This window comes from Thunnus albacares, chromosome 17 (genome assembly GCF_914725855.1).
Source record: "Thunnus albacares chromosome 17, fThuAlb1.1, whole genome shotgun sequence".
Taxonomy (NCBI): Eukaryota; Metazoa; Chordata; class Actinopteri; order Scombriformes; family Scombridae; genus Thunnus; species Thunnus albacares.
In genome coordinates, this window is record NC_058122.1 from 22,456,455 (window position 1) to 22,480,093 (window position 23,639).

At 38.9% G+C, this 23,639-nt stretch overlaps 2 protein-coding genes across 2 annotated transcripts; both read right to left on the bottom strand.

Moving 5' to 3' along the window:
- Positions 1–375: 375 nt before the first annotated feature.
- st8sia6 (ST8 alpha-N-acetyl-neuraminide alpha-2,8-sialyltransferase 6) lies at positions 376–10,733 on the bottom strand. Its single transcript, XM_044332358.1, has 7 exons — positions 10,053–10,733; positions 7,346–7,411; positions 6,124–6,198; positions 5,697–5,841; positions 2,266–2,378; positions 2,052–2,144; positions 376–1,964 (listed from the first exon to the last, which is right to left on the bottom strand). Exons 1-7 carry the CDS (start codon positions 10,142–10,144, stop codon positions 1,505–1,507), a joined length of 1,044 nt encoding a protein of 347 aa, XP_044188293.1. The 5' UTR covers positions 10,145–10,733; the 3' UTR covers positions 376–1,504.
- Positions 10,734–17,696: 6,963 nt separating this feature from the next.
- Positions 17,697–22,289, bottom strand: rpl19 (ribosomal protein L19). The gene is made up of 6 exons (XM_044332357.1): positions 22,189–22,289; positions 21,706–21,812; positions 19,730–19,852; positions 19,391–19,511; positions 18,501–18,611; positions 17,697–17,892 (listed from the first exon to the last, which is right to left on the bottom strand). Exons 1-6 carry the CDS (start codon positions 22,191–22,193, stop codon positions 17,769–17,771), a joined length of 591 nt encoding a protein of 196 aa, XP_044188292.1. The 5' UTR covers positions 22,194–22,289; the 3' UTR covers positions 17,697–17,768.
- Between the last annotated feature and the right edge of the window lie 1,350 nt (positions 22,290–23,639).

Genomic DNA, 23,639 nt, shown 5'->3' on the forward strand with positions numbered 1-23,639 from the left:
AGAAATATAACAATGGATTCATTCATTTGCAAACACAGTATACCAGCATACTATACATATATCTTACACCAGGTTCTAATTTGTACCAAACCGTAGCAAAAAAAAGATGAGAATCAATAGCTAATAAATCTCTATCCAGCCATGACATGAACACCGAGCACAAACTGTGCCCTAAAACTGGCCCCATGTGCTGTTTGTAAGTAGAAATACTGCATCCCAGTGACAAATCTTGGCAGGTTTGGGACACTTAATGGCTCAAAGACACTAAATCATGCAAACTGAGACGTCTAGGGGAAAAGCTTTTTTTTTTTTTTTTTCCGTCTGGTTAGACAAGTGAACTCCACTCCAGCCAAAGAATACATACAAGTAACTTTTCTGAAAAATATTTATTAACTTCAGCTTCATTTTCCCTCTCACCTCGTGTTGTTTACAAAACAACAAAACAAAACAAAATTACAAAACATTCACAAAATTAACTCACCAGGAGTTCTCAAGTTTGGTCACCTACATCTCGTACATAATTTATCTCTATGACACCAAAAAGTCACTGTAAGACTTAAAAGTATGAGAGTGACTGGTAATACTCCCAGTTGAATAAGACCCTCACAAGTTTTGACTCAATGAGAAAAGATCTCCTGAATGTGTTTACAAGTGATATTATTTACCTGTTTAGTCCTTGCCTTCAACGCTCATTTATGGTCATCTGATAACCACAGCCTACAGAGTTGCAAGCATGATGGTTTCCAGTCAAGGCTTCTGGGAAACAACCCTTTACCCTTCCCTTGCACCACATCCACCAGCGTCAGTCAAACGGAATTAAAACAAGCGAGCAGAAATGATCCCATCCACTCCCAGCACCGGCTGTATATAACAATAATGTGATCAGTATGTAAAGGTACCGTAATATTTTTCAAAGTGGTTAAATGTCTGATGTGCTTTTTAACAAAAATGTCAAAAAAGATTCTTTACATTCAATGTGCTGGTGCTTTCATAAGATGTTAGAGTTTTCACAGCCAGACAATCTTTGAGTAAAGGAGGTATTTGATTTTCTTAAAATTACATTCAGCTTGATCTAAAACTTCCCATGATCAATCAAATAAGGCACTACAATATAAACCCCCCACCAAGGCCTCACAAAGGCTTCCCAGTTAAATCAAAATAACTCCCTCTAGATTCCAGCTGGAACATTTGTAGTAATAAATACAGCTGTAAATACACTGCAAGACTGTTCGCAGGATTTTTACAGTCTTATGGTTGGTGCGTTTTGATTTCAGTGCAAATGTCTTGGTTGCTGATAGGCCAGCTTAGTATTAACTATAAGTTTCTGCATCCACCTTGCTTGGACCCAATTCCTCCATGTCATCATCCAAAATAGATACATCCATTCATTCAAAAGTACATGAATGACTTCATGAGTGACTGGCTTCATCCAGAGGCTACAGAGAAGGCACTGTGCTCCTGAGCTGTCAGCTGTCCCCTGGTCTGAGAACTACTTTGCACATGGTCAACAATTTCCCAGGTGAAGTTTGAGCACGCCCTGAGTGTGCAGCTGCAGCAAAAGGTTAAACTCAGTAGGCATGGCGTGGATTGCCTTAGCTTTCTTGTTATCGTAGTAGTGATTAGTCAGGGAATAGAGTTCATGTGGGTGATTACTAAAGGGCCAGAACCCATACAGTTGCACATTGTTACAGACTTCCAGTGCCATGCTAACCATCATCAAACCGGTGCTGAGCCGTCCTGCTTTTAGGCCCTGGCTGCGCCAGAAGGCAGCCAGACTCTGAAGGTACTCAGGGTTGAAGAAGACGGGACGAGTAGGGCTTTTAAAATCCTCAATGGCGTAGACGACCCGCAGGGACACAGGAGTATTGTGGCCAAAGGAAAAGGCGGGAAGGAGAAGCAGGGAGTTTCCGTAGGTTTGCAGACTCTCCACAAACGGACGGCGACGACCCATTAGAGCCCCATACCTGGGGAAAAAAACAGCATATGTGAAGTAACAAGAGAGGAGGAATATTACTTGATGACAATCGAATGAGATTCATTCGCTCGCTCACTTCTCAAAGAGGATGCTCGGGTTCGCTGTCACAAGATCAGTCTTCATGCCCACATGTTTCTCATAGCCATCTTTCAAAGGTGGTAGATTGCACCTGAACAAACAACAAAGAATAAACTGAAATGTTTATATGGAATTTCAACAGAGATGAGCATAATTTTTGTTGATTAATCGTCATCAGCATCTCAATTAACTACACTGGACACCTGTCTCACCTCATAACAAACTGAGCTGAATCGATCGTCTTTCCACATTTGCTGTCGGTCAAGATCCCTCCGTTCCCGACAACAGCGCACGTGTCCCATGTTTTATTTAAGAAAGGATGCTCCTGAATTCAAAAGACAAGGAATTACTATCATTAAACAAAATAAAGATATTGTATCTACTGTTTATGATATACTGTGCGTTGAAGACAAAAAACACGTTGAGGGAGGGACATCTATACATTTATTTTGATTAATTTTATTGTTACTATGGTTAGTAAGGATATATCAGCTGTTCCCTAAAAAATCAGGCAAAAGAAGGCTGCATTTCTCAGCCATATTTGGCAAAGCCTTTAAAACAGGACAGGCCTGGTGAGACTGTTATGACATATTTGGTCTAAAAAGGCAGACTTCAGAGCCTGTGGATTGATACCCAGCGCTGGAGTGAACACATTACTTATAATGTGATTCCTGAAACAAAATGTAGCCTCTTACGCTCAGATGTTAGACCTCATTGCAGGTTACTCAGGGCAGAACAAACATAGTACCACCAAAGACTCAGATGTTCAGTGCTATTATGGTTTTCACACTGATTATGAAAATGTAAATCGAGGTTTTAGCAACACTTTATTGTGGCCTGGGAATAGTTTGGATTTATACAGTGGTTAAATGTTTGACCGCACTGTTACCAAGACACATACCAAGAGCTTCAATGATATACATCATCTTCATCTTGTGCGTAAAACCAAATCAGCTACACACAAAACCTGAGAACGTTGAGAACATGTGCCATATACATGAGCAGTGGACTCTAACCAACGGTGGTTATCAGTCCTCTCTTGGCAACAGCCCCGGAGTCATGTCTTTCACTACAAAGTGGTAATACCTGCTGATGTCACCCTTCATAAAAGCTAACTCCGTTGTGCGTGAAAGCAAACATAAGATTCATTTACGGGTGAAGTAATTAAAGGTGTTATTTCAATGTTTTATGGTGTGCTCTTTTGAACTGTCTGCTTGCCCAGACATGCAACAGGGGCATTAGGTGATAAAATAATATATGATCTAGTTCATGTTCAGCTTTTTTATTTGGATGCTGGGTTGGGGCGAAAATATTACAGTGCTCAAGTCCATCTGTTCCCAGTTCCTTCATTTGGTGAATTGAGTGGCTTTTTTAAATTAATGTATTTAATTTACTATTTTATTACTATAAATAGTCTATAATAGTCAAAAATCAAATCTTCTCTCTCTCATCCTGATCTTGAGAAGGTCATACATGCTTTTAGGGCCCTTCTGGCTGTTCATATGTCACGGCTCAAGACTAGTGAGTAAATAAGTAAACTTTATTTATAAAGCGCCTTTCAACACCAGAGTTACAAGATGCTGTACAATGCAAAAAGAAAAAAGAAAAAGAAAATAGAAATGAAATTAAAAAAAACAATAAAACCATAAAAACTACACCGAGGGAAGACAGAGAAGATGGATACAACAATAAAAACTGCGAAAGAAACACAGAGTGCAATCACTGGTGATCAAAGGTGACCGGACTTTTTCAGTCAAGGCCACTCAGCTCTGGATTTCCCTGTCTGAAGATCTGAGGCTTGTAGAGTCAGTGACATCCTTTATTATAATTTCCATTATAATTATTTTTAATCTTATACCAGGGATATTTTATTCAAGTTTTATTTTATTTTAATTGTCTGATTATATTTCTTATCTCTAGTACTTAAATGTTTTAACCATGTAAAGCACTTTGTAACATTATTTTGAAAAGTGCTGTAAAGTTTCTTCTTCTCCTTCTTCTTCCTCTTCTTCTTCTTCTTCTTCTTCTTCTTCTTCTTCTTCTTCTTCTTCTTCTTCTTCTTCTTCTTCTTCTTCTTCTTATTATTATTATTATTATTATTATTATTATTATCATTATTATTTTAGTATAAATATATTATTTTGACATACTGGAGGAGGATATTGCAGTTTTTTTTGTAAGTCAAGTGGGACAAATTACACTTTGTACTTTGTATTCACAGTTTTTATTGTCTTGTTTATTGTGTTCAAAATCAATGCAATAAGGATGTGAACTGAACAGCAAGTTCAACAGTCAATATAACTGAGTGAACTCTCTAGATGGTGAAGAGACACGTGCATACTATAGCCATGATAAGAAATCTTTTCACAAGACAGAAGATAAAGAAGTGACATGGCTCTTCACTCTGTGGCTCATAATTATATTTATTCTAATTTTGTAAAAAGCATTTAAATGAACAATTTTGGATAAAAAGCCGATTTAATGTCATTTCTGACTCTGAGTTTTGTTGGTTTCACTTTGTGTAGGAATATGTGTCCTGTGTTGTTTGTCTAGTTGTTGTAGCGTTTATGTTTTAATTGTGATCTGCCAAAGAACTGCCAAAAAAATTTAATTTTAAGCTAACTCTGTTTAATATTGTACATGGTCCCATATGAATAATAATAATAATAATTTTATCTAAAAAAAAATATGGTCCTGTGTCCATGTGTAATGCTACAGGCTTATGTCACAATGAAAGGTTGTCATTTGTCTTTTTTGAGCGGTTGCCACACTTCAAGAAAAAGCTTGGCAACTTTAATATATTACTTAATATATTACTTAAATATTACAATATTTAAGTAATTAATAATTAAAGGGTTCTTACTGTTTTGTGCAGCTCAGCATCTGGTTCAGAGTTAATCAGGAACAACTCAGTATGTCAAGTCGAAGATATTTATTTATTACCTAGTAATAGATTACTAGCATATACTGTAATTACTTAATAAATTACGAGGTATTTACAGTATCTGCTATTATGTTACTTATCATCCATTCATCAATTATAAAGTCATTATCGATTAACTCCTCTCTAGTTACATTAACAAAAATGATTTCACAGAGTTACTTTCTATTCTCACATTGTAAAATGTCCCTAAATGTGTGTTAAAGCATATGCTGAAGTCACCTTATATGAAACGTATATGAAAACATTTGAGTATAGATCAATAAGTCCTCCGTTCAAAACTGGGCAAACCAAAAGTTTTTCCCAAAATATTTTATATATTTTTTAAAATTTTTCATAACAAATTCTTAAAATGCAGAAGATAAATGTTTTCTTTGTTTTACACAACACAGACTTGCAGAATTAATAAACGTATAAAGCGACTGCTACAAGACACTACATTTGCTTTAAGCATGTTACATGATTAAACCAACATGTATTTAGTGTTTGGGGTAAACAGAAAGAAGTGTGCGTCGCTCCGTTTAACACCAGCACCTTACCAAAAATAAACCAGTCTGTGTCATGTTTATCAAAGAGCCAACATGTGAGCGGACACATGACAAGCAGTGAAATAATCACTGTGGAACAACACTTGAGGAACAAGCAAGACACCAAGCAAGCAGCTGATGTTGTGATAATATTCATGAATGACGAGTAGCATACCTTTGCAAAGGTGCTGAAAATCTCAGAGTTCACCAGGAGGGTCCTTTTCTTTTCCCCGTCGTATACAAGCTTTGTTCCAATAGGAGTGTTGGCCTGGGTGATGATCGCCTTATCGAAGCCATTGCACTTGGTTCTCAGCTGAGATCTGGGGAACCACAAGGACTTTGTTAAATAGCAAAGCTGACTGACAGAACTGACTGAAAGCAGTCTTGGGTCCTCAGTAAAGACGCTCTGTCACCATAACTCAAATTACTTTATAAATGGTTATATTTAGAACAGTTGCATGTCAAGTTCCTCTATTGTAACACACATTTTTTATTTTCGCTTCTCCTTACATCTAGTTCTTCATCTTTCTACCAAAACAACATGGACACAAAGCTCACATGGACCTTTGTTTAAACCTTTGAGAAGATGTTGGCTTTTTTACCTAAACTTTTGGTAATTGTCCTCTTGCCTCCTCCAGGTTTGAGAGTAACTTTCTTTTACTTTGTTGATAATTGCCCTGTGACACACAGACACAGACACACACACACACACACACACACAAACACACAGTCAAATTTGTAATCTCTGGTGGTTACATCACTTAAGTTGATGAAGGCATAAACAAAAAGGTCACTTAAAGATCCCCTCCAGGCATGTATTAAAGGTAAAGTCAGTGATTCTAATTCAATACATTTTTTGTCAAATTCAATATCTCCTCATTGCCCGCCAGTTGTCCCTTCTGTGTGTTGGTTTCTGAAGAGTGGTTTTGAAGCTCAAAGTTGGTGGCTCCGGCCATCGCCATCTTGGCAGTGCCTGACTCCACCTAACTCCCCGCTAATCCAAAATGGGCAAAGAGGTGGAGCTGAGGTGGGCCGAATGAAGCCTGGTTGCTGAAACAAACCACCTAGCGGCTAGCAACCTGTCACTCAAAGCAGCCACATCCTTAATTATGCATAACTTTACGGCTTAATAAAATTCACACCCCGCACATTTGTTTGATTTTGTCATATTTCTCTTTTGGCCGTTGCCTTCACAATGGGTGCCCATGAATTTGGGGGGCGGAGCTTCTAAAGGAGCACAAAGAGAGTAGTATATTTGTTTAGGTGTGTTGTTATATCAACAAGCTTTCTGCGGAATGACTGACTCTACCTTTAAGACATATAAAAACACTCTGCTTGGAACAATAATGTGTGTCTGATATGTTTTTTTCCACAAAATAAGACTTTAAAATCTTTAAAATGGCATTTACTTCCTCTCCCTCACTAAAAATTTTAGAATATATGAATATGCAAATATATTTCATCACAGAAGTTGAAGTGCTGGAGACAATATGTCTCCTACTTCATTGTAAAGTCCATTATCAGTATTTGTGCACTGAAAGCTTCTAGTTTCCACATCACATTTGTGAGTTGCATACTGGACCATGATTGGCCTCCAAACTAGTTGTGATGCCATAAATCCGCCTCATAGGCCCGTCCTTTAAAATTGGATTTTCAACAAGCACAGAGAAACTTTCCACTTTCACCAGATGAACATGAAAACAGCTTTCTAGTGTCAAAACTCTGCACTCTGCTCAAACAGCGACTCAACTGAAGCAACGATTAACAAAACACATTTTATGTGGAAGGGAACTTAAAAGAGAAACTACGCGTGTTAACTCTCACCTGCAGTCTTTACAAAGCTTGCCAGGGCTTTTTCTTTGAGGAGGTGGTTTGTAAGGTTCCATATCACTGCAGAAACACAAAGATGAGAAAAATGCAGAGGCCAGAACACAGACAATCGAATCTGATAGGGGCCCGCATTGTGTTGCGTTGGCTTCATGACTATCTGTCTGTTATGTCAGCAAAGAAGAAAATCCTGTTCTGCACAGTTAGATCTGATGTGGGCATATTATTTGTTTTTTTTTATCTTATTCTAATTGACTCACAAAAAATGTAAACAGAAAAATAGAAAATACAGAATTCTGACAATTAATTAACAAACAATTGAGTCCTACCTTTGTTAACCCTCCTGAACAAATGTGAAAGTTTGAACCAAACCTTCTTCCCCACCCGTCAAACAATATCAGTCATAAACATTATTACTATCCTTCAATTCTCACTGTACTCACATCTTACAACACAGGTAACATACAAGGTTAATACTGTAGAGCAGCACTGACAGAAGAAGAAGACAACAATTACCAGTATTAACTTAATTCAAAAGGAGAGAAAAATAAAATTGAATAAAATAAAAATGGTGGATTGGATTGGATTGATTTTTATAGTGACATTAAGTACTTTTCCACTGGCACCCATGTTTCAGTGTATTCTGTCTCATTATTTTGCAGTCTAGAAGCTACCTTTTCTCACTTAGTGACTTCTACTGCAATACACATGGTGAAATGTGACAAACATTGGGTGAACATATCTATGGAAGCCCAGTATTAATGTCTAAATGATGTTTTGACCTATCATTAGGCCCTGCAGTGTGTATCTGCTAAGCTTCATACTGTAACAGGTAACACTATACTCTAGCTCTGACGTAATGTACCTTTATCTGCCCTTGAATCAGAGAATATAACATTGGCGGCATGTTTCCCAACTTTTACATTTACAATACTATCTACATCAAGTTATGCGACAGGCAGTTTCAGTTGAATGCTATTGCGCAAACGACACACCTAATGCACCTGTAAACCTGGTAGTGACGCGGACTTAATTTGGTGAAGGCATAAATAAAAAAAGTCACTTAAAGATCCTCTCCAGATATTTTTAAAGGTAAACTCAGCGATTATAATCCAATACACTTTTTGTCTGATTATTCTGCAGTCTTAAAAGCTACCTTTTCTTAATTAGTAATTTCTACTGCAATACACATGGTGAAATATGTTAAACGTTGGGTGAACATATCTATGGAAGCCCAGTATTCATGTCTAAATGATGTTTTGACCTATCATTAGGCTCTGCAGTTGGATCCACTGAGCTTCATACTGTAACCGGCAACACTATTCTCTAGTCCTGACCCAATGTACCTTTAACTGCCCTTGAATCAAAAGGTTGAACTTTGATGGCCCATGCACTCCATCGCATCCGTTAGCATGACATGCAGTTTCGCCTGACTGCCATGGTATGAACCACACCTGACACACCTATCAACCATTAAACCAACTTGAATATTAACAATATACTTATTTGTTTTCCAAGTTGCCTGGTTGTTGAAATGTACCAAGCTAATTACATTGCCTTGCTTATATCTGCTTTGGATATCCACCCATGATAATAACAGGCACAATAATAACTGACAGACAGCTTCATTAAACCATGCCATCTTAACAAAGAAAAAAGTTGATTGATTGAGGAAGTTAAAAGTGAATGTAAGAATGCAGGTAAACCCACACGGTCATCAGGTTGTCACCCTCCCAATATCTGGTGTTTGTTATTTGCTGAGTTTGACCCGAGAAAGTTCAACAATGTATTCCAGCACTGCAAAACTAGCACCCTATTAACCTGCACATTCATCAATAAACACTGAAGCAAATAGAGTTTTGCATTCAGGGATTCTTATCGACTGAGGAAAGAGTAGCAGTAAAATTGTCAGCATTGCAAATCATAAATGAACAACCAGTGTACACAGACCTTTGTTACTGTTCCACACTTCAGCAATGTATCTACGTATGTCCATGGCAGTGTCTGTGGTCTGTGGTAGGCTATGTTTTGCTTGTAAATACAGCTTATTCTCTTCCTGTTTTGTTACGTTTCTGACAAGAACATAAGAGCTAAGATTTTTTTTTAAAAATCTGCCTGATTCCCATTCTTCACAGAGTCCTACACCTGTAGGACTATAAGACTGAAAATCCGACAACTTATGAGAGACTGCAAAAGAGCATTTCATTTCAGATTGGTGTTTTTGTGCTTGCTCCTGTTCCAGCCTCTCCAATTCTATTTTAAGTGACTCTATAGATTCATTGTTTGGGTACGCAAACAAGGCTGTTTGCATAAAAAAAACAAGTACTTCCTCACTCAATGTCCCACACATAGAAAACATATGAACACTTTATAATAAGGGTACAAATCATACAGAAGTAATGCCAAACTAATGCATGACTCACGTTACTTTATGTGATTAGTTGACACTTAATAGATAATCAGTGAATGAATGTAAATTGGCAGGTAGTTAAGCATTACTTAAATATATGTTTTCTACCCTTATTATAACTTGTTACCAGAAAAACATATATAACATATATATAACATATTAACCTGTCAGTTATTCAGTTCATTTTCCAAAATTCTCTGCTAGTATCTTTACTTTTAAGAATGTGTAGTATTGTGAAATGAATCAAGATATGAAAGCACAGATACAATAGGTGGTTGGGAAAGCGACACTTACTTGTCAAGTATGTACCAGGTGACAGTGGTCAGCAGGCTCCCCAAACAGAGGAGAATGAAGATCAAAGAGATATGTGAACTCAGTTCCCTCATACCTCTCCCTTCCTGCTAACTTCACCCACTCGCCCCCTCACCTTCTGTCCCTTTCTCTGCGTTGCTTCACCTTTCTAAACACCCGTTATCTCTTTTCTATCAACCTCCCTCTGTCGGCTCGTTCGCCTCTCGCTGTACCTTACACACGCGCTCTCTCTCTCTCTCTGAATGGTGTTAATCTTTTGCCTCTGTGCTTTCTTATGTTTCGTTTTATCCCTCCACCCCCCACCCCCCTCTTTCCTCCTGTCTGATTTGACTTTACTGTTTCTCTTCCTCCTTGAGTGAGTAAGACATGCCTCCTCAGTTATCAGCCTGACGGCTCGTTCTTGTTCTTGTTCAGGCAAATCCTCTGTCTTCTGTGCACCTCTACTTTGTCTTCCCTCTCTTTCTGTTTGTGTCCAGGTCAGCTTAGTTGAAATCGGTCTTTTGTTGCTCCACATCCTTCTTTAATCCTTGAGATGTCTCTTTGGACCACCCATCTTCCTTCCTCTGTCTCTCTTTTTCTCATGTGTTCCTCTCACACAAAAAAACTCACAATCCTACTTTTCAGTGTAGTCCCAAAGCTAAAGCTTCTTCTGTACTCCACCCCCTCCGTGGAGCCCCAGCCTTTCCTTTCGGCTTCTCCCTCCCTCCCCCAGCCATCCTCCGCCCACACCCCTTAAGCCCCTCTCCCCGTAACACAAAAAGGAGGCAGTAACATGAGTGCCCAGTACTGAATTAGCCTACAGTTTGCCTCTTGACTAGTGTGTGTGTGTGTGTGTCAGGAAACCAATGAGTTCCTCGTTCCTCAAACCAATGAGTGGCAGAGCAGGCAACGGGCACAGGCTTCCCATCCAATCATAGCAACTATTAATATCCCCCAAACTCTTACCTACAAGCACACAAGCCTCTTTTATTCCAATGTGAAACTTTGCCAGCCTTAACAACTACTCTCTGACAATAAAAGAGTGTTCCTCAGTTTGATAGGTGGGAGGGTGTTGGGGGCCAAGGAAGGGAAGTCTTCACCCAGCTGAGATGGGAACCTGGTTCTCACACGGTAGCACTGCTGGCTGAAACAATGATGCAACGTAACAACCGGTGGAAATGACATGAGCAGAAAGCCTGAGGCAGCTAGACAGAGAAAGCAGAAGGCAGAGAGAGGTGGGTGAGTTGATGCCCAGGGGAGGCATAACTCATCCGTTGTTTGGCTTTCATTTGGGAGCTGTGAAGCCAGCTGTGATGGAAGGGGAATAAAAGCTTTGAGGAAATGTTAGAGTTATGGGGAATATATTGAGCGTATGGGGAGCATTTCTCAATAAATTCCCACAAACAGATGGCCACACCCAGTCGCCCTACATTTATCCCTCCTGATTTCGGTTTTGAGTGGAAAACTGCATGCTGAGCTCCTTCCCCTAAAGTCATAACGCCTTGTAACTCCATGCTGTGTAAGCTGAATTGTACCACAGCAGTCCCACCACCCCACACACAGAAAATCCATAACAACAGAGGCTTTGGAAAGTTTTTGTTTTGGCAGTCGTCAGGGTTTACAGTAACCTTGCCTCGTTGGGCTTGTTTGAGGTTGCTTTGCTGTGGCCAGACAAAAGACAGGGAATGATCAATAAAGAAGGTTTATGAAACTAATATCATCGTGCTAATAGTACCAATAGAAACAAAGGGTTGTTGAGGAAATATAAAGTTATACTTAACCTGCTTTTTACCTCAAACACACAGTCATGAAAGGCCTCTCACAGGGGAAAGTGTGCTATGCTGGCAATGGTGCCATAATGACTGTACTTTCTGGGTTTTGCATCATTTCTGATATTCAATGTTTCCTTCTGTGCAGGGTTTTTTTTTTCTAGACCTGAGATAATCTCGTCCTGGACTGGAAACAAACATAAATGGCTCTTTACAGCACCGACGTTTCCTGGATGTATTTGATCAGGAGAGAGATAACAACCTCAACCATGAGAGTGAGGACTCTGGGAGAATACACACACCCATGACCTTTCATGCGTCATGTGACACCAGCAGGAATGTGAAAAGAAATGTGGGAAGAACTGTTCTCTCCAGCATGGAAGCAATAAGAAGGCTGTGGGGCAAGAAAAGGGGAGCCACAGCCCCACTACTGTATCATTGAAGAGGTATAGCAGCAAACACCTTGCTTCTCTGGCGCTCTGTTAAATCAAATATCCAGACCTCTCATCTGGTTTCCCCTCATTACAGGCCATCCTGCAGCCTCCCGCGCACTTTAGCTTATTACAGACAATGCCATTTCCATCCAAAGACTCCATAAGCTATTTAACCACATTATAGCCAAAGAAGTGATTTTTCAAGATGACATTCGTAATCTTGTAACACATGGATTTCTGACCCTTGTGCAGCTCTTGTGTGCCTCTAGAAAGCCCCCGGTCTGTTTTACTCAGCATGAATGAATCATGCTGTTATCTTCTTCTCAGTGATTGATGATTGCGTAATTGAGAGGTAACTTTTTCTCATGAATCTGCAGAGAGGAGGAGGATTCAGTGCAAAGCAAAACTTCTGCAATTCATACAAATTTTCTGCATATGTCAGCAGTTGATGTCTGCATAGTGCTGGGCAAGTGTGTGTTTATGTTTGTGTGGTCCAGGTATTCTTCATGTTGTGGGGCCGTAAATCTGTTGCAGGGACTTGCCTCCCTTAAGGGGACAAAAAGCAAGTCCCCTTAATGTAAATCATTAATTCTAGAGTGAAGACTTTAAAGTTAAGGTCAGTTTAGGGTTATGTACGTTAAGGTAAGGTTTAGGGTTAGGCATGTGGTGGTTAAGGTTAGGATAAGTTTCCAGGAAAGTAATGTAAGTCAATGTAATGTCCTCTGAAGTGATGGAAACACGACTCTGTGTTTGTGCCTGCATGTTTCCCACCTGACCCTCCCAGCTGCTGTTGACAGGAAGTCTGAGTACAGCATGCTTCATGGTGGCAGGCTATAAAGGAGAAGAAGTAGGGTAAGAGATTGCTGGGTGAAATGAGGTACTTCTCTAAAGACCCACGTGACATTATCACATGGCAGACAGATAGACAAAGGTCCCATTGTCACTCAAACAGCACCTAATAAATCTCTTTACCTTGTCCTTCTCACACCTCCCTCAGCAATGATGAAGCTGCTGCTGCTGCTCTGCTTCTTCTGCAACTAGTAATTCCCTTGAATAAAGCACACAAAAAAGCTGAGGATGTTTACCGGGCTTGCCTCCATACCGGAACTACATCCTTTAATGATGGGTTTCCCCTAAATGCACGTAGAACTTCCTGTTAAATTGATGTCTTTTTGTTTAAGATGGTTAGTTTTTATCATATCAGGACAAAAAAAAAAGGACAGATAATATGCAGCAGGTGACAAAACTGACACTTCTTGTCATTGTTAACTGTCTATTTTTCTGGTCCTACTAGGTCAGGCTGGATAAACATTTATTTTCACATTTGTCTGACTCTGACCTGTGATAACTTGATAAGCAGAAACTCCAGTGCCAAAATGTTACACAGGCATCATGACCATTTTGAGAAACGTGACAGATCGGATCGCTATCTCTGTCTCTATTAGAGAGGGTGTGACTTTCTGTAAATGAGTAGTGACTGATGCAGATAAGAGGATGTAATGTATTTAGAGCGGATGTACCGCATACAGTATGATACTGGATGACAGACCTGTACAAAGGCTGAGGAATAAACAGATGAATATAAGGTGACAACTTTGCATTTTTAAAGATGCATTTCCCCATGCAATCAAAAGATCAAAAATGTAAATCAGATAATAAATACCACCATCTTCCGCAATGCCACCTTCTCACCACAAGCACGGAAACAAGCAGGGCCAAAAAAACCCTTTGACATGTCTGTCTTAGTGAAAATGTTAGTTTTACACGAACTTCCTACACAGGAAGTAGGATTGTGAGCTCAGATTACCCAGTGGTAAAATAGGGGGTCCTTTAATGGTAAAAGGCTGGGAACCACTTATGCTGTACATCCAACAGGCCACAGAATCTTTTAAACTAAACTTAAACTTTTAAACTAACTATGTAAACTTCTAAACTGTATGAGCCTCAATCTTAAGTCTTCTGGCATTATTTGAGACAGTTTTGTGCATTTTAACTCCTGTTTCCAGGAGATCTAATCACGAGCTGTGGGACTTAATTTCACAGCCGCCTGATGGAATAATTTCATGGGCTTTCTCCAGCTGTGAGCCCTTTAATTGTCACCACCTTCCACTCCACTTGCAACGGCTGTGACTGGTGAATGGCTCTATAGGGAGGTGTGATGGAAGAGGAGGGCCTGAGGGGGGCAGTAATGGGGTCATGTGGTCGAGGAACAGCTGATCCCCGTGCATTCCACGGCTGCTTAGCATGAGGCCTGGTTACCCTCGTGCCTGTTGGAAATGTTACCACTCTGTGTGTCTCATAAGCACTCACACACAACCAAAACACGGAACTGAGCAGTGATGTCAACACAGAAATACAGACATGGTGAACCAAAACCACACCACATACTGCTGCAGCTATCACGCATACATATGTACAGTCACTTAGAGGAGCACATGAATTATTTACATATCCTGTTATTGTTATAATGGACATGAGAGACCCCCTCCCCCCATTCCAAAGTATTATAAATCAATCCTTAATAGCTTGAATGGAGCAGATAGCTTGTGTGTAACAATGAGAAAATACTTTTGTATCCCTTCGTTTCAGTTTATACATCAACACATGTCAAGGCACCTCAGGATTATTTGACTCTCTAGATAACAGGAAGTAAAATGTCCTTTCCTAACACAGTGTGATAACAAGTTATGTCCTTTCCTAATACTGCGTGATAACAAGTTTGACAGATCAGCTGCCACCCACTACTTATCTCAATTACATTTGCATTCAGCCGTTGCATAAACAGAAAGTTCCTGCCAGTCAAACCACTCGAAGGTTTCAAACAGGAACAAACCGCAAAAAAAACACACGCCTTGAAACCAGAAGACAGGTGGATTAACATTTCTGACAGTTTCTCTGGAAATGAATGTACAATTAACAGTCACTGCACGCAGTATAAGTAAAATATGTCATCATCATCACTTAAAAATCTGGTCCCAACAAGTTAAAGATGCCATTGTTGTCAAATACAAAACTCACTGTTATTTTAAATCTATATCACAAGAAAGGTTTTACACATTTGTTTAACAGTATTGTCCAACACTCAGTGGTGGAAATTAACTAAGTACATTTACTCGAGTGTTGTATTTTAACAACTTTACTTTTTTGGTAACATTTAATGCAACTTTATACTTCTACTCCACTACATTTTGAGGTCAAATATTGTACTTTTTACTTCACTGCAATTATTTGAATGCAATAGTTATTAGTTACATTGCATCAGACTATTACAACAAAATGTAATCAACTGATAAATACTGATTTGTTATACAAATTGTAATTTCTTAAGCTGCAACATCAAAGTTATGCACACATCAATGCATCAAAAATTATAATCCAATAATATAATATGCATCATTATCAATGGGCTCTTGTGCATGATGAGTGCTATTACTTTTACAGTAGTATTTTTAGAACTGCGTACTTCTTTCATCACTGCCACGAGCCAGGATATCCGTTGTAATTATATCAAACTGTCTGATGTCTCATTCCAGCTACAGCCACTAGGTGGCAACAAACCTTAATTAAACCTTAAAATATTTTTTTAAAAAGGACATTTATCTTGTATGCCTCAGAATTATTTACAGATTTAACATTTCAATAAAAAATAGTTTTAAAAAACTAAACTATCCTTGCTCTGGATCAGGGACAAGAGTCACTATAGGTCATAAACAGTGACCACACAGAAAGTTAATAGAAGGATTAGCATTCCTCAGAGAGTAGGTAATAAAATTAATCATAACTGGATTGAAATCAGAGTTCTGTAGAAATCTTGTATGGTCAGATGGAAAACTTCCTGGGGGGCGGTGGGGACAAGATTAAGCAATACAAAGACTGCTTTCAAACTAAATTTAATATTACAAATGACACAAATTGCAAGATATTTTCATTCTAAAACCACAACTGACAAACATCTTTCCTGTTCTATCAAATGTTTGCATATTAATCATCTGTTCCAACTCCAGAAATATAAAACATTCCCATATCTGAGGGAACTATTCACCTCAGCTTGTTTTTACCTTCTAACAAATCCTCTGCCGAGAACATTTTTCACCGTTTATAAAATATGCTGCTGAAATTTTCCATTTTATCCAGAACTACAAGATATTTTTCAATCATGAGCTCTGTACCAGTATATTTTATACATTTTATAGTAAAATTGTGTGACAATATGCATTCAATGCCATATTTCAGAAGTGGAACAGTGGTGCGTCAGTACAGTATGATGGTGCAGTGTCACTCTCAGCCTGTATGGAAAGTGTTTGTTTTCTTTTGTTGTATCTGATTTCTCATGGGGATTATTCTGCTTGCAGCTAAATAGCTGTTAAGATTTCATCTATATGACTTGTTTACTCTTGAAATTGCTTTACTACATGCTGATTAATACCTCTTGGTTGTGTGTTGCTGCTTCAAACACATTTCTATCTTCTTGTCCGTGTTCAAAACTTAAAAGTTTTAGCTTTTTTTCCACAACTTTCAATCACATCCAAGCACTCTTGATCTGCAGATAAAGCTAGTTAAGTGATCCATGAGTAAATGTTTTAAGTAGTTCATCATGTAAATCCAACAACATCTGCACTCATTTCTCTTCTTCGGCAGGAATTTGATTTACTGTTCTGCCTCCTTCTGCTGTTAGAAAAAAACAAAAAAAAGCTTTTCACGTCTTTGCAGCCAGACCACAGCGGGGGTGTAGCTGGGAATGCCAATAAATCTGAGCAGTTGTTTTTAATAAAATAAATGGACTTTCTCCACCCTTTAAATGTCACCTATCACTGCCACAGACTGCAGCAGTGTCATAAAGTAATTTATTAGATATTTCTTTGTCAGCATGTATTTCAGAACAGTCAAAACATCCCTGACTGTCTCAATCATCACGTTATACTCCAGGTTTAATATGGAAATTTGAATTTTTATATGTAAAACAGGTTTTATTAGTAGAACTTGGCATTTCTTGGCCGATGCTTCATATTTTCTCAGTAGCTGTCTTCAAAAGATTTAGTCTTTAAAAACCCAGACTAGTTCAGACCTTCTTGATCTTTGACAAATCTCCAGTGTTCTCCTGCAGACTCAGAAAGTTTCCACTCATGTTCAACTTGGCGGTCAGATATTTTTCATTACTCGAGGTTACTGAGGCCGAAACTGTTCTTCTGATCTCACTACAGATGGAATACATTTTAACCAGAGTGGTAATAACACACAAAAAACCCCATACTGTCAGTAACTGATATTCACCACAACACGTACTACACAATGTACTCATGAATAATGGATAACTGCATTAGTTTGACAAATAGTAAGAAAGAGACAGCCCAGACAGATTTGTGATAACTGGAGTCAGTAGCCCACCAGCTTTTTACTCCAAATTACTGTTTTGCACTATGGAAGAAAGTACAGGACACCATCGCTGTCTTTATGTACACTTTTATTGTCAGCACTTGACTGGTGGCAGAGTCAGGCAGCGTGGAGAGAGAGCCAGATTACTTCTTGGTCTCCTCCTCCTTGGACAGGTTCTTGATGATCTCCTCCTTCTTGGCCTGGAGACGCTCCTCTCTGCGCTTGCGGGCCTCCTTTGTCTTGGAACGACGAGCCTCGGCCTGATCACTGTGGGAAGGACGGACAGAAGAGCGTGTTCATATCCAGACAGACTGTATGTAATTATAACCGTCTCTCCCACCTCTGCTGCAACTTTAAATATGAGTCATTTCATATGCAATTAAGTTCCCACTGATGACTATGGATGAAAAATATGCTTTTGGCTGACTGCTGCATTTACGGCAATGTTTATTAATGCTGTCCCTGTTAAATAAACAAATTAATAAATAAAAATAAAACCACTTTGAGAGTAAATCTGATATATGTGAACTCATTTTAAGTCTTATGTTTGTTCCATTCATTCAGTTAGTTAGTTTTTAGTGGACCCTGGGCGATCCTAAACCCAGTTGACAAAGCTCAACTATTATCTGCCACACAAGTCAACACTGTGGAGAATTTAAATGACTATTTTTCCTCTAAATAGTGTGAAAAGGACTTTAGTCTGAATCCCTGAAAGTCTTTCATTTCACACACAATTAAGTGCAGAGCAAAATGAGACCACTGCCCCGAGAGAGAGAGAGAGAGAGAGTATCTAAATGCAACATTTCCTCACAACAAGTACGGAATACAAACTGCCTTTCAACAAAACAACAAATTAAGTTTGGGTGGAGACTTACGCCAGGAGCTTCTTGCGAGCCTTGTCTGCCTTCAGCTTGTGAATGTGCTCCATAAGAATGCGCTTGTTCTTGAACACGTTACCCTTGGCCCTCAGGTAAAGGCTGTGGTACCTACGAGAGAGTAAGGAAGGAAAAGGAATTAAGAAAAAGACCAGAATACACAAACTGAAGGCAACTGATCTTTCAGGTATGTTTGTGTATAATAGCAGCACTGTCAACAAGTTTCCTTGAGCTCGATTTAAGATTTGGAAAAAAACTTCAGCGATTTGGTTTGTGTAAAATAAATCCAGTGCAACAAACTGGAAATTAATGCAACACTTTAAAAACTGTACACCAGACATTAGACTGTGGGTCTGCGTGGACTAAAACATGTTCACATCATATGGGCTGGATGTTTGAGATGGAAAAGATTCCCATGTTAATAACTTGTGAGCTTTCACGTCATCAAGACGGCAGTGTGATTATAGAGCTGATCATGTGAAGATTTGACAACACTATATCCCTTAAACTTGGGTTAAATTACACTGATGTTGGTCTCCGGCTGATTGTGAGGCGTCCATATTTATCTGGTTCTCAGGCATTATCACAAGCCAAGTCGGACATATCAGAGCTTTCAGAAAAATCGTTATTACACCTTGGATGTTTGAACACTATTTACAAGTCGGAAACCTGTAATTACTATAATTCTGATACGACATGAACGCAGCATGACATCACCACCAGATGACCTGTTATACTGAATAAAAGGCTCAAGTTGATAATTCTGAAGCCATCAGCAGCCCTGGAAAAATGACCTCCGCATTTTGATTGAAAAAAAAACACTTTTGGTGCAGAGAGACTGACTTCATCAATAGAAGGAGCAACAACAGACGAAGATTTCATGAACCTACATGTGCCTGTCAATCTTCTTGGACTCCCTGTAGCGACGGAGCAGACGACGCAGGATCCTCATGCGGCGCATCCAGGTCAGCTTCTCTGGCATACGGGCGTTGGCTGTACCCTTTCTCTTACCTGAGCACAGGGATTAGAAAGGCATGTCAACTTCACTGCGCTGATTGAACCAGGTAGTAAGATTTCCAACTTGTCTTTCCACAAGATTGGTTACTAAATAATTTAAAGCCGTTTCAAACAGATGGCTTCCTTAGTTTTCCTTGTTCATTTGAGCTAGTTTGGCAGGTAATATTTTAAATAGATTATATTATAATTCATAAATGTGAGTTTCAACATACCGACACCCATGTGTCTTCCCTTGCGGCGTGCCAGCGTGTTCTTGCGGCAGCGGGCCCTGGAGTGGACCGTAACAGGTTTGCGAATGATAAGACCATCCTTCACCAGTTTACGGATCTGCTGGCCTGAAGACGAAAAGAAGGAAAGAAAAAAAAAAGTGAGCTACAGAGATGCAATAATACAAAGGTTCCACTGGTGTCGGGCATAAAATATTTACCCAAAACTTGAGAAACAAACAGCAGTGTGAATGTGATTATCAGACAAGTAGCAACATTCATAGTTAATTTCATTCAGCTACAATAACCAAGTAAGTTCAGAAAACGTTTGCATTGCATAAAAATGAACTACACTTACACCATCATACAGCAGCTGGTGGGTTTAGAAAAGTTCTACAGATCTTATATTACAATGAAGTATAAAGTTGAGAGGTTACTCCGTTTTATCTCTATTTTTCAACTGTGGGTTTGTCTTATATTTCTTTTATCTGGTGTATGCCACTTAATACAATTGTCAGACTAAATAAACCGTGATCTTTTCAAATTCACACCTTATCCAAAAAGTTTCACCTATTTAACACTTGCAAATGCTTTCATGGTTGACATTAAAGCGGAGCACTGTTGATTTTACACAAGACGACTGGTCTAACGGTCACTAGGAGTACCAATCCTCCTCCGTCTGGGACAATAGTTTTATCATTTCTGCTATGACTCTGCAGGAACTTTCTAGAGATATCTCAGCTTGGCCTTGAGACTACAAATTTTAACATCTGTTAAAAATTGATATGAAGTGTGAAGGAAGTGGGTGATTAGCAGGCATTGAGGGTCTACTAAAAGACACTCAATCTGCATTAGGGACATAACAGAAATCTGCATTTTAGGATAGGATACCCACAGGCTGCATTCAGACCTAAACCGGCTGTGCGGCACTATGGTGCAGGGGTCTGTGGTGGTTGGGGTTTGTTGTATGAGGTACCAGTGAGACAATGAAATATGATCCAGAAAGTGAAGTTGGAGTTACAGATTAATTGCAATTAAGGACTTCATAAGCCAAAACACTGCAAAGTGGTCTTTAATACTCTCAGACAGGATTTTACAAAGTTGTCACGGTGGGAAATGTTGTGTTTTTCATCCACCCTGAATTTGCGTTGCATGCGTGTGACTGGCCAACACAGTACCTTGCCAGATAACATCAGGTTGCTTTGTGGAAAAAGTTGAGCCCGGTTCACCTTTTTACCAGATGACTGCTGTGGTTTTTTTTTTTGCTGAGCACTATGCCCCCCACCCAACCCCGCAGCGTAAACGCACTGCCCCCATTCAAATGAATAGGCTGCCATTTTTCATGCATTGCTGAATTAGGTCTGAATGCAGCCTCCTAATAAGTCATCTGTTGCTTCAGTGTTGACCATGCAATACTAAACTATTGGAAAACACCTATCAGTCTCACAATGCATGTTAAAGCTTCAAAAGAGAACTTTTGGAACTGCAACTTAAGATTATTTTCATTATCAGTTTATCTATCAGTTATTTTCTCAACTAGTTATTTGGTTTCCCAGAGCCCAAGCTGATGTCCTTAAATGTCTTGTTTTATCCTGACTAACAGTCCACAACCAAAAGATATTCAGTTCATTGTCATAAAAGACTAAAGAAACCAGAAAATTTTCACATTTGAGAAGCTGGACTAGACTTTTTTCTTCTAAATATATGATTCAAAACGATTGAACGATTATCAAAATAGCTGGCAACTAGTAGATTAATCGTTGCAGCTTTAACTGATCATAATTTCTTCCTTAACCATCCTGTATTTGATGGGACAACGTAAGTGTAACACGCCAGCGTACGTTGTTAGATAATTGTGGTGGTGCCGAAGAGCTTTTACGCTCGGAGGCAGAAGTCAGAGATCTACACATCATTATCTCAGCAAAGGTTTTTAACGCTACTATTGATGAACAAACTACTTGCGGACTTGTTTCTATACTTACGGGAGTTGGCGTTAGCGATCTCATTGGTCTCGTTAGGGTCCAGCCAGACCTTCTTCTTGCCGCAGCGCAGGACGCTGGAGGCCAGCCTCTTTTGGAGCCTGAGCATGCTGCAGGACACACACACAACATCCAGTCAGACACTTAACTTGTGGACATTTATGTTCTAAAGGTGTATTTAACTCTATGTCACATAACTAGTACATTTTTAATGGAGTTTAACAGAGTATCATCAGCCAAGTGTCCGTTAGCCGCGCAGCTAACGTTTAACGGCTAGCCGGGTTGACAACATGGCCTCTCCTTCTGCTACATCGTGTTACACAGAGCCACGTAAAAATGTGGGATTTTCATTTTGGAAGGACTTTTAAACTTAATGTATCGATAGACAGGAATCTCAGATATCTTAATATAGTGATGTGAGGTTAACAAGTGTGCATTTTAACAGTTAAATCAAGACTTTTAGTTTCCCATGGACAGCGGTCCTACCTCATGGCTGCTACTTCAATAGAAAAAGGAAGGATTCAGAGACGAACCGGAAGCTACCATTATAGAGGAGAGTCCATCTTTAGTTCTGAAACAGCTCGGTGGTAGCTTGGGCCACACCAGATATTATTAATGCCTTAAATATTTCTCTGTAACTATAATAGTGCTTATTTAAAACTAAACTGGTGGAAAATGTATGCTTAAAAACGCAGTTTTGAGTTTAAGTTAAAGTCGCTAAACCCCCCCTTGTGAAATAATGGTACTGACCAGTGTTGTTGCAATGCATTCTGGGTGACGTAGTAGTTAGGTGCAGTCTACTTTTTTACCACATGAGGGCAATGTTGAGACCAAGATAATGTATTTATATCTTTATATAAAGTCACAGAATCAGATTTATTCGCCAAGTAGAAAGTATAAGGAATTCAATGTAGTAGAAAAGCAATAAATGTGAAGATTAAACAATAAACATAAACACAAACAGTGTAAGAAAGAGACACTTAACAGTGTAAGAAAGTGTAGTGGGGGTGTACTATGTGCATGCATATTAACATGATAAAAACTGTGTGTACAAAAAAGCAGAATATAAATAGAAATATGAATACAAATATAGATATAAATATAGATTTGAGCGTAAATACACTTTGTGTAATAATAGGATATATATGTAAAGTTCACAATTTAAAAAAAAAATCTATATAGATCTACATAGTGCAAAACAGACAAATATACATATACAGTATACACAATATGAATTAGGATGAGATATGGAGGTGAAGTGAGGTTAGTATCTTTACAGACTTTTAGTGACCTTATTAAAGATGACTATTGCCTAGGGAAAGAAGCTGTTTGGAAGAGGGGCAGGCAGGGGTGAGAGGGGTCAGATATGATTTTACCCACTCTCTTTCTGACCCTGGAGCTGTAAATGTCTGTGAAGGAGGGGAATGCAAGTCCGCTGATCCTCTCTGCACACCACGCCACACGCTGCAGTCTGTGTTGCGTGGTGTGCAGAGTGCAATGGTGATGTCTATGTTCACATGTACATTTTTAAGAATATTTATGTTATTTTGCATTTTACATATGCATATTGTACATTGGTACCTTTAAGCCTTCAAAACCTTCAAATCAATCTTTTCCTACAAAAAAGGCTTCACATTATAATAAACAGATCAATTAAAAAGAACAGGGAAACTGAAAATTGTACAATATGGTCAATATAAAACTCAACAAACAACATAGCTCACATAACAAAGTTGCCTATTATTATTTCAGTGTTCTTTTTTGTCTGTTTTCTCACTTAAATAAGTAGTCTGGTTAAATATAGTTATATTGAGTTATAGTTACTCAGTCTATTAAGGGCGTGAAAGACAGCCTCATAAATAATTACCAGAATAAAGATTAACATTAACAAATCCAACAGAGCTGATGTGAGAAATATGCAGCTCCGAGAGAGTCAA

Bases quoted from the DNA above. Each gene is read 5' to 3' on its own strand.
- rpl19 (XM_044332357.1), bottom strand. The intron at 19,853-21,705 runs GTAAGTATAGAA...TTTCGTCTTCAG, and splicing joins GATCGCTAACGCCAACTCCC to GCCAGCAGATCCGTAAACTG. The intron at 18,612-19,390 runs GTAGGTTCATGA...ACTCTCTCGTAG, and splicing joins AAGAAGATTGACAGGCACAT to GTACCACAGCCTTTACCTGA.
- st8sia6 (XM_044332358.1), bottom strand. From the start codon at position 10,144: ATGAGGGAACTGAGTTCACATATCTCTTTGATCTTCATTCTCCTCTGT. The intron at 6,199-7,345 runs GTGAGAGTTAAC...TGTGTGTCACAG, and splicing joins AAGCTTTGTAAAGACTGCAG to GGCAATTATCAACAAAGTAA. The intron at 5,842-6,123 runs GTAAAAAAGCCA...GTGGTTCCCCAG, and splicing joins GACAATTACCAAAAGTTTAG to ATCTCAGCTGAGAACCAAGT.